The sequence below is a fragment of the Panulirus ornatus genome, chromosome 19 (genome assembly GCF_036320965.1).
Source record: "Panulirus ornatus isolate Po-2019 chromosome 19, ASM3632096v1, whole genome shotgun sequence".
Taxonomy (NCBI): Eukaryota; Metazoa; Arthropoda; class Malacostraca; order Decapoda; family Palinuridae; genus Panulirus; species Panulirus ornatus.
Window position 1 is genome coordinate 44,120,678 of NC_092242.1, and position 11,317 is coordinate 44,131,994.

General features: G+C 39.0%; 1 protein-coding gene across 1 annotated transcript in view; it reads left to right on the top strand.

Moving 5' to 3' along the window:
* The window catches only part of LOC139755481 (FAD-dependent oxidoreductase domain-containing protein 1-like), a 167,747-nt gene extending 159,189 nt beyond the window's left edge, over positions 1-8,558 (top strand). Inside the window, exon 9 of the mRNA XM_071673819.1 lies at positions 8,268-8,558. Coding sequence (XP_071529920.1) covers positions 8,268-8,407 — 140 coding nt within the window. The 3' untranslated portion in view covers positions 8,408-8,558. The remainder of the gene's footprint in view (positions 1-8,267) is intronic.
* The last annotated feature ends 2,759 nt before the right edge of the window (positions 8,559-11,317 follow it).

Consider the following 11,317-nt stretch of genomic DNA (forward strand, 5'->3'; position numbering starts at 1 on the left):
ATATACATGTGTATGGGGCTGGGTTTGGCCATTTCTTTCGTCTGTTTCCTTGCGCTACCTCGCAAACGCGGGAGACAGCGACAAAGCAAAAAAAAAAAAAAAAAAAAAAATATATATATATATATATATATATATATATATATATATATATATATATATATATATATATATATATATATATATATATATATATAGATATATGTATATATATATATATATATATATATATATATCTATCTATCTATCTATCTATCTATCTATATATATATATATATATATATATATATATATATATATATATACATATATATATATATATATATATATATATATATATACATATATATGTATATATATATATATCTATCTATCTATCTATATATATATATATATATATATATATATATATATATATATATATATATATATATATATATATATATATATATATATATATATATATATATATATATATATATATGAAGGCCTGCACTGTGGCTGAGAGATTGACTTGAGGAGGCAGAAGTGATATTGTGACAGTGATTGTGTCAGCGTCGCGTCGCCTCGCCGCAGTGTATCGAGACAGACTTCCCCAGAACTTTTAAAGGGGAAGTAAATGTTTATAGTTGTGTTACTGGAGTGATAGTTTTCATGCATGGTGTTTTTGACAAGAAAATAGTGAAGTTGGAGAAAAATGTAGCTTAGACATTGAAGCTTATTGATACAGTGGTGAAATTGATGAGAACTGCTATTGACGTTTGTGTGAATAAATTGTACATTTCCTTTTCCATAGCCAGAGGTTGAACCATTATGTGACATTCATTTTTTTCATTCATTTCAAGCTAAAAGTTTGTTTTCTAAATTGTTTCTTACATTTTTCATATGTATATATATGTATGTGTGTGTGTGTGTGTGTGTGTGTGTGTGTGTGCGTATGTGTGTGTATGTGTGTGTGTGTGTATATGTATATATATATGTATATTATCCCTGGGGATAGGGGTGAAAGAATACTTCCCACGTATTCCTCGCGTGTCGTAGAAAGCGACTAGAGGGGACGGGAGCGGGGGGCCGGAAATCCTCCCCTCCTTGTATTAACTTTCTAAAATGGGAAACAGAAGAAGGAGTCACGCGGGGAGTGATCATCCTCCTCGAAGGCTCAGAGTGGGGTGCCTAAATGTGTGTGGATGTAACCAAGATGTGAAAAAAGGAGAGATAGGTAGTATGTTTGAGGAAAGGAACCTGGATGTTTTGGCTCTGAGTGAAACGAAGCTCAAGGGTAAAGGGGAAGAGGGGTTTGGAAATGTCTGGGGAGTGAAGTCAGGGGTTAGTGAGAGGACAAGAGCAAGGGAAGGAGTAGCAATACTCCTGAAACAGGAGTTGTGGGAGTATGTGATAGAATGTAAGAAAGTAAATTCTCGATTAATATGGGTAAAATTGAAAGTTGATGGAGAGAGGTGGGTGATTATTGGTGCATATGCACCTGGGCATGAGAAGAAAGATCATGAGAGGCAAGTGTTTTGGGAGCAGCTGAATGAGTGTGTTAGCGGTTTTGATGCACGAGACCAGGTTATAGTGATGGGTGATTTGAATGCAAAGGTGAGTAATGTGGCAGTTGAGGGAATAATTGGTATGCATGGGGTGTTCAGTGTTGTAAATGGAAATGGTGAAGAGCTTGTAGATTTATGTGCTGAAAAAGGACTGATGATTGGGAATACCTGGTTTAAAAAGCGAGATATACATAAGTATACTTATGTAAGTAGGAGAGATGGCCAGAGAGCGTTATTGGATTACGTGTTAATTGACAGGCGTGCGAAAGAGAGACTTTTGGATGTTAATGTGCTGAGAGGTGCAACTGGAGGGATGTCTGATCATTATCTTGTGGAGGCTAAGGTGAAGATTAGTATGGGTTTTCAGAAAAGAGGAGTGAATGTTGGGGTGAAGAAGGTGGTGAGAGTAAGTGAGCTTGGGAAGGAGACCTGTGTGGGGAAGTACCAGGAGAGACTGTGTACAGAATGGAAAAAGGTGAGAACAATGGAAGTAAGGGGAGTGGGGGAGGAATGGGATGTATTTAGGGAATCAGTGATGGATTGCGCAAAAGATGCTTGTGGCATGAGAAGAGTGGGAGGTGGGCTGTTTAGAAAGGGTAGTGAGTGGTGGGATGAAGAAGGAAGAGTATTAGTGAAAGAGAAGAGAGAGGCATTTGGACGATTTTTGCAGGGAAAAAATGCAATTGAGTGGGAGAAGTATAAAAGAAAGAGACAGGAGGTCAAGAGAAAGGTGCAAGAGGTGAAAAAAAGGGCAAATGAGAGTTGGGGTGAGAGACTATCAGTAAATTTTAGGGAGAATAAAAAGATGTTCTGGAAGGAGGTAAATAGGGTGCGTAAGACAAGGGAGCAAATGGGAACTTCAGTGAAGGGCGTAAATGGGGAGGTGATAACAAGTAGTGGTGATGTGAGAAGGAGATGGAATGAGTATTTTGAAGGTTTGTTGAATGTGTCTGATGACAGAGTGGCAGATATAAGGTGTTTTGGTCGAGGTGGTGTGCAAAGTGACAGGGTTAGGGAAAATGATTTTGGTAAACAGAGAAGAGGTAGTAAAAGCTTTGCGGAAGATGAAAGCCGGCAAGGCAGCAGGATTGGATGGTATTGCAGTGGAATTTATTAAAAAAGGGGGTGACTGTATTGTTGACTGGTTGGTAAGGTTATTTAATGTATGTATGACTCATGGTGAGGTGCCTGAGGATTGGCGGAATGCGTGCATAGTGCCATTGTACAAAGGCAAAGGGGATAAGAGTGAGTGCTCAAATTACGGAGGTATAAGTTTGTTGAGTATTCCTGGTAAATCATATGGGAGGGTATTGATTGAGAGGGTGAAGGCATGTACAGAGCATCAGATTGGGGAAGAGCAGTGCGGTTTCAGAAGTGGTAGAGGATGTGTGGATCAGGTGTTTGCTTTGAAGAATGTATGTGAGAAATACTTAGAAAAGGAAATGGATTTGTATGTAGCATTTATGGATCTGGAGAAGGCATATGATAGAGTTGATAGAGATGCTCTGTGGAAGGTATTAAGAATATATGGTGTGGGAGGCAAGTTGTTAGAAGCAGTGAAAAGTTTTTATCGAGGATGTAAGGCATGTGTACGTGTAGGAAGAGAGGAAAGTGATTGGTTCTCAGTGAATGTAGGTTTGCGGCAGGGGTGTGTGATGTCTCCATGGTTGTTTGATTTGTTTATGGATGGGGTTGTTTGGGAGGTAAATGCAAGAGTCCTGGAAAGAGGGGCAAGTATGAAGTCTGTGGGGGATGAGAGAGCTTGGGAAGTGAGTCAGTTGTTGTTCGCTGATGATACAGCGCTGGTGGCTGATTCATGTGAGAAACTGCAGAAGCTGGTGACTGAGTTTGGTAAAGTGTGTGGAAGAAGAAAGTTAAGAGTAAATGTGAATAAGAGCAAGGTTATTAGGTACAGTAGGGTTGAGGGTCAAGTCAATTGGGAGGTGAGTTTGAATGGAGAAAAACTGGAGGAAGTGAAGTGTTTTAGATATCTGGGAGTGGATCTGTCAGCGGATGGAACCATGGAAGCGGAAGTGGATCATAGGGTGGGGGAGGGGGCGAAAATTTTGGGAGCCTTGAAAAATGTGTGGAAGTCGAGAACATTATCTCGGAAAGCAAAAATGGGTATGTTTGAAGGAATAGTGGTTCCAACAATGCTGTATGGTTGCGAGGCGTGGGCTATGGATAGAGTTGTGCGCAGGAGGATGTATGTGCTGGAAATGAGATGCTTGAGGACAATGTGTGGTGTGAGGTGGTTTGATCGAGTAAGTAACGTAAGGGTAAGAGAGATGTGTGGAAATAAAAAGAGCGTGGTTGAGAGAGCAGAAGAGGGTGTTTTGAAATGGTTTGGGCACATGGAGAGAATGAGTGAGGAAAGATTGACCAAGAGGATATATGTGTCGGAGGTGGAGGGAACGAGGAGAAGAGGGAGACCAAATTGGAGGTGGAAAGATGGAGTGAAAAAGATTTTGTGTGATCGGGGCCTGAACATGCAGGAGGGTGAAAGGAGGGCAAGGAATAGAGTGAATTGGAGCGATGTGGTATACAGGGGTTGACGTGCTGTCAGTGGATTGAATCAAGGCATGTGAAGCGTCTGGGGTAAACCATGGAAAGCTGTGTAGGTATGTATATTTGCGTGTGTGGACGTGTGTATGTACATGTGTATGGGGGGGGGATGGGCCATTTCTTTCGTCTGTTTCCTTGCGCTACCTCGCAAACGCGGGAGACAGCGACAAAGTATAAAAAAAAAAGAAATATATATATATATATATATATATATATATATATATATATATATATATATATATATCCCTGGGGATAGGGCAGAAAGAATTCTTTCCACGTATTCACTGAGTGCCGTAGAAGGCGACTAAAAGGGGAGGGAGCGGATGGCTGGAAATCAACCCCTCTTGTTTTTTTGTTTTTTTTAATTTTTCAAAAAAAGGAACAGAGAAGGGAGCCAGGTGAGGATATTCCCTCAAAGGCCAAGTCTTCTGTTCTTAACGCTACCTTGCTAACGTGGAAAATTGCGAATAGTTTGAAAGAAAAGAAAAAAGATATATATGTATATATATATATATATATATATATATATATATATATATATATATATATATATATATATATATATATGTATATATATATATATATATATATATATATATATATATATATATATATATATATATATATATATATATATATATATATATATATATATATATATATATATATATATATATATATATATGCATAAAGTGTATATGAACGCGCACCTTCATAGAACATACAAACCTCCAACAGCAAGGATCGAACCCGGGACCCCTGTGCAAGAGACAGGCATGTAACCGCTAGGCTATGGGACTGTATAATAGGAAACAACTATTCGAAATACTAAGTACTCGAATACCCTTCGTCTCACAATAGTGAGCAACGGGGTCTATCGGTTATTTCCGAACAGACGCACATAGCCAGCTGATAGCGTTTTACCTAACCTAACTGTACAACGCTTAGGTATATGAATAGGAATAAAGTGCATATGAACGCGCCTCTCCCTTCATAGAACATACAAACCTCCAACAGCCAGGATCGAACCCGGGACCCCTGTGCAAGAGACAGGCATGTAACCGCTAGGCTATGGGACTGTATAATAGGAAACAACTATTCGAAATACTAAGTACTCGAATACCCTTCGTCTCACAATAGTGAGCAACGGGGTCTATCGGTTATTTCCGAACAGACGCACATAGCCAGCTGATAGCGTTTTACCTAACCTAACTGTAGAACGCGGAGGTATATGAATACGAATAAAGTGTATATGAACGCGCACCTTCATAGAACATACAAACCTCCAACAGCCAGGATCGAACCCGGGACCCCTGTGCAAGAGGCAGGCATGCTAACCGCTAGGCTATGGGACTGTATAATAGGAAACAACTATTCGAAATACTAAGTACTCGAATACCCTTCGTCTCACAATGGTGAGCAACGGGGTCTATCGGTTATTTCCGAACAGAGCAACATAGCCATATATATATATTTTTTTTTTTTTTTTTTATACTTTGTCGCTGTCTCCCGCGTTTGCGAGGTAGCGCAAGGAAACATATATATATATATATATATATATATATATATATATATATATATATATATATATATATATATACAGTTCTGGTGGCTGATTCATGTGAGAAACTGCAGAAGCTGGTGACTGAGTTTTGTAAAGTGTGTGAAAGAGGAAATTTAAGAGTAAATGTGAATAAGAGCAAGGTTATTAGGTACAGTAGGGTTGAGGGTCAAGTCAATTGGGAGGTAAGTTTGAATGGAGATAAACTGGAGGAAGTAAAGTGTTTTAGATATCTGGGAGTGGATCTGGCAGCGGATGGAACCATGGAAGCGGAAGTGGATCATAGGGTGGGGGAGGGGGCGAAAATCCTGGGAGCCTTGAAGAATGTGTGGAAGTCGAGAACATTATCTCGGAAAGCAAAAATGGGTATGTTTGAAGGAATAGTGGTTCCAACAATGTTGTATGGTTGCGAGTCGTGGGCTATGGATAGAGTTGTGCGGAGGAGGGTGGATGTGCTGGAAATGAGATGTTTGAGGACAATGTGTGGTGTGAGGTGGTTTGATCGAGTAAGTAACGTAAGGATAAGAGAGATGTGTGGAAATAAAAAGAGCGTGGTTGAGAGAGCAGAAAAGGGTGTTTTGAAATGGTTTGGGCACATGGAGAGAATGAGTGAGGAAAGATTGACCAAGACGATATATGTGTCGGAGGTGGAGTGAACGAGGAGAAGTGGGAGACCAAATTGGAGGTGGAAAGATGTTGTGAGAAAGATTTTGTGTGATCGGTGCCTGAACATGCAGGAGGGTGAAAGAAGGGCAAGGAATAGAGTGAATTGGATCGATGTTGTATACCGGGGTTGACGTGCTGTCAGTGGATTGAATCAGGGCATGTGAGGCGTCTGGGGTAATCCATGGAAAGCTGTGTAAGTATGTATATTTGCGTGTGTGGACGTATGTATATACATGTGTATGGGGTTGGGTTGGGACATTTCTTTCGTCTGTTTCCTTGCGCTACCTCGCAAACGCGGGAGACAGCGACAAAGCAAAAAAAGAGAAAAAAAAAAAAATATATATATATATATATATATATATATATATATATATATATATATATATATATATATATATATATATATATATATATATAACAACTGACTCACTTTCTAAGCTCTCTCATCCACAACAGACTGCCTACTTGCCCCTCATTCCAAAACTCTTGCATTCACCTCCCTAACAACCCCATCCATAAACAAATTAAACAACCATGGAGACATCACATACCCCTGCCGCAAACCTTCATTCACTGAGAACAATATATATATATATGTACATATATATATATATATATATATATATATATATATATATATATATATATATATATATATATATATATATATATATTGTAAGGTTTTTTTTCGACGCATAAAGTCTATTAATTTTTCTTTTAAACATATATCATAAAACCCCAACGTAGTATTAATAATTGAGAAAGAATAAAGAAAATCTGACAATAGCTAACAATTGTACCTCATCTAAAGCATTTTAAAACGTGCCTGATATGATTTCAACACAGGCATTACTTCCTTTGCCTGATTAAAACTTTACAGTTCATGATCTAATATCCTAACGTTAAAACATACATTGAAAGAACCTGATAGTTCTACTCTAAACCCAATACAACTTAGAAAAAGGTACAGTAACTGCAGATACGGCAGTGTTACTTACGGTGGGATAGGAGAGACTCTAGTATCTGTAGATTGTTGTATGACGTGTTGCTGGCCAGCACAGAGAAGCTGCCACAGTTGTGAGCGTTATTTCCTATTGCTAAGGAAGGGGTTCGCTAATTAGGCAGTTTGTTCGTACTGACCACCCAATGTGTGTGTTCATAAGTGCGCGTCCTGACATGTCGCTTCGTCTTGCCAATATACACAACAGGAATAACATCTCTGAACTTACAAAATGATTGGATTGTATTTCTTGGTTTAAAAACTACTCTAATGTTAACTTTTAGGTAAAACTCGAGTAATGAAGTAGTCTGTTTCTAACGAAGTATATAACTACCCTTCCCAGTGAACAAGATTGAACGTTGTATTACATCTCAAGGTAGACAATGTCTTGTTATCGCTATGGTTTTGCCAGTTTTCATAATTCAACCAGCTTATTAGTTATTGTCTCAAGATACGAGTAATACATGCAGGACAAACTCATGAATAATCAAAACTTGTCAAACAGAAATTCGAAGAAAAACGATGAAAACAAATTTCAGTCAAGTGCCTCATACGTATTGTGAATGCCATGAATTAATCTAAGTAATATACCATTTCATTAAGATGGAGTGAAGGAGACTGAAAGATCTACATAAGACTTTGTAAGCAGAGTTGATCGAGATCCCCTGCGTTAAGAAAAGAAATGACTTTCGTAGGGAGAAAGAGAGACAGTATAAAATGCAGTCTTTTCCGGTAGTTATCACTTGTCATTGACCATAAGACAGTCATATTCATGTGACAGTTTTAAGCTCAGAGTAAGTTTCGTGTTCATCTAGACGAATATGTATTTTAGGTGTGTTCCACAGATTTGCTTTCTAGCATTTCTGAATTATTCCATATAATAACATAACATGAAAATACAACAATGTGAACGAAAATGATTTTCCAGGTATCCAGCAGTCTCCAGCAGTAGGCCGGGCCGTCATGGAGTATATCCTGGACGGCAAGTCTCATTCTATTAACTTGGAGAGGTTTGGCTTCGACAGGATCCTTGCCAACCAACCAATCAAAGAGATGATGGTCATGTAATACTGTTAGGATGATATATGTTCTTGGGATTTGGTGTTTTATTTCACTATGAAGTTTATTTTCTTTTATAACTATACTTGCTGATCTCGATTGAGTGTCAGGAGGGACTAATGAGATGCTAAGCACTTAAAGTGAGTAAATGGTGTCAAAATCTATGAGTTTTAATGCTAATCATCACTGATAGTCGCACTACCCAAGATGGATATCTCGTCTTGTCTCTACCATGAGCAATACAACAGTGATTCACTGCATCTGATTCAATCTGTGAGTGGCACAAAAACCAAAGGACACATAGACCTCAATCACGTGGTAGATACGTTGATGAATATATATGTGATCGTCACCAAGAAGAGTGCCTTAAAAGCTACATAAGGCCATGGAGGAAACGTTTGCCCTGAAATTCAAGTACGAACTCTCTTCCTAGATGTCCGGACCGAGGTAAAAGAGGATAGATATATAACTTGTACGTGCGGAAAGGCCACCGACCTAAGGAGATCTATGGATGCCATCTGTGGATTAGCCTTAAGATACAAAGCTCATGTAATAACTCATACCTCCAAAGTTCTCATAGGAACTGCTCACACTAGACTTTAATGTGCATAAAACAAGTGAACTATTTGGTGAAGGTGGCAAGTGGGGAACTGATAACAGGTAATTATGAAGTGTGAGAAAGATATTGAGTGGGTATTTTGAAGGTTTGATGAATGTATTTCATATTAGAATGGCAGATGCAGGTGTTTTGGTAGGTTGGTATCCGAAGTGATAAGGTCAGAAAGAATGGTCTCGTTAAGAGAGGAGATGGTAAAAGCCTTGCAGGAGATGATATCCGGCAAAGCGGCGGGTTTCGATGGTATTTCAGTTGAATCTATTAAGAAAGGAGGTGACTGTATTGTTAATTGGCTGGTAAGGATATTCAGTGTATGAAATGATCATGGTGAAGTACCTAAGGATTAGCGGAATGCGTACATAGCGCCATTGTGCCAAGGCAAAGGGGATAAAGGTTAGTGTTCCATCTACAGTGGGAAAAGTTTTTTGAGAGAGTGTGGTTTCAGAGGTAGTCGATGATGTTTGCATTAAAGAACGTGTGTGATAAAAACTTAGAAAAACAGGTGGATTTGTATGTGGCATTTACAGATCTGGAGAAGGCATATGATAGGGATGATAGAGGTGCTTTTTGGAAGGTCTTAAGGGTATATGGTGTGGGAGGTAAGCTGTTAGAAGCAGTAAAACGTTCATATCAAGAATCTAAGCATATGTAATTTAGGAAGAGAAGAGAGGGATTGGTTCCCAGTGAAAGTTGGTTTACGGTAGGAGTGAGTGATGTCTCCATGGTTCTTTGATTTGTTTATGGATTGGGTGGTTAGGGAGGTGAAAGTAAGAGTCTGAGAGAGAGGAGCGAGTACGCAGTCTGTTGGGGATGACATGGCTTGGAAAGTGAGTTAGTTGCTGTTCGTGATGGCACATTATGGGTGGCTGATTCAAGTAAGAAACTGCAGAGGTTGGTGACTGAGTTTGGAGAAACGTGTGAAAGGAGAATATCTAGAGCAAATGTGAATCAGAACAAGGTTATTAGCTTCGACAAAGATGAGGGTCAAGTTAATTGGGATGTATGTTTGAATGGAAGAAAAGATTGGAAAAAGTGAAATGTTTTTGAAATTTGGGAGCGGACTTGGCAGCGAATGGAACCATGGAAGCGAAAGTGATTTACAGGGTAGGGTAGGGGGAGAGGTTCTGGGAGCGATGAATATCGTATGGAAGGAGAGAACTTTATCTCAGAGAGCAAAAACGGGTATTTTTGAAGCTATAGTAATTCCAACAATATTCTATGATTCCGAGGCATAGGAAGGAAGGTGGATGTGTTGGAAATGAAACATATTAGGACAATGTGTGGTGTGAGGTGGTTTGATCGGGTAAGTAATGACAGGGTAAGAGAGGTATGTGGTAATAAAAAGAATGTGATTGAGAGGGCAGGAGAGGGTGTGTTGAAATGGTTTGGACATATGGAAAGAATGAGTGAGGAAAGGTTGACAAAGAGGATATATGTGTCAGAGGTGGAGGGAATAAGGAGAAGCAGAAGAACAAATTGGAGGTGAAAAAATGGAGTGAAAAAGATTTTGAGAGATCGGAACCAGAACACACAGGAAGGCGAGAGGAGTACAAGGAATAGAGTGAATTGGAAGGATGTGATATACCGTGTTCGACGTGTTGTCACTGAACTGAACCACTGCATGTAAAACGTGTTGAGTAAGCCATGGAAAGGTCAGTGGGTCCTGGATGTGGTTAGGGAGCTGTGGATACGGTGTATGACACATGACAGTAAGAGAATGAGTATGAACGAATGTTACCTTTTCAATTTTGTTTGTTTTCCTGACGCTACCTTGCTGAAGCTGGAGGCAGCGATGCTGTTTCCTGTGGGGCGGGATGGCGCCGTGATTGGATTGAGACAAGCAAGTATGAAAATGTACATGCGTATATATTGGAAATGATTACAATTTTGCGAGTGATAAAGTATATTCCTATGAGTCCATAGGGAAAATGAAACACGATAAGTTCCCAAGTGCACTTTCGTGTAATAATCACATCATCAGTAGAGAAACATGAGAGAAATATAACAGTCAGTTGATATACAAAGAAGAGACGTATCTAGGACGCCATTTGGTAGACATGCGATTGGACAAAGCAGACAGCGAATTATTTACAGATCTTATCAACAATAAAATTGTCAAATTTGTATAGACCATCAGTAATATTAAGATTATGATTCATTGTGTATTCAATAACAGAAGATTCAATGATATTTCTCGTGGTAATAGAGCAAAAGTTAATAATTGAGTTGGCATTACTCCGGTCAATGCAATGATCATGGATTTAAACGTGATTAGACAAGGCATTTGATTCTTGTTCCGTTCT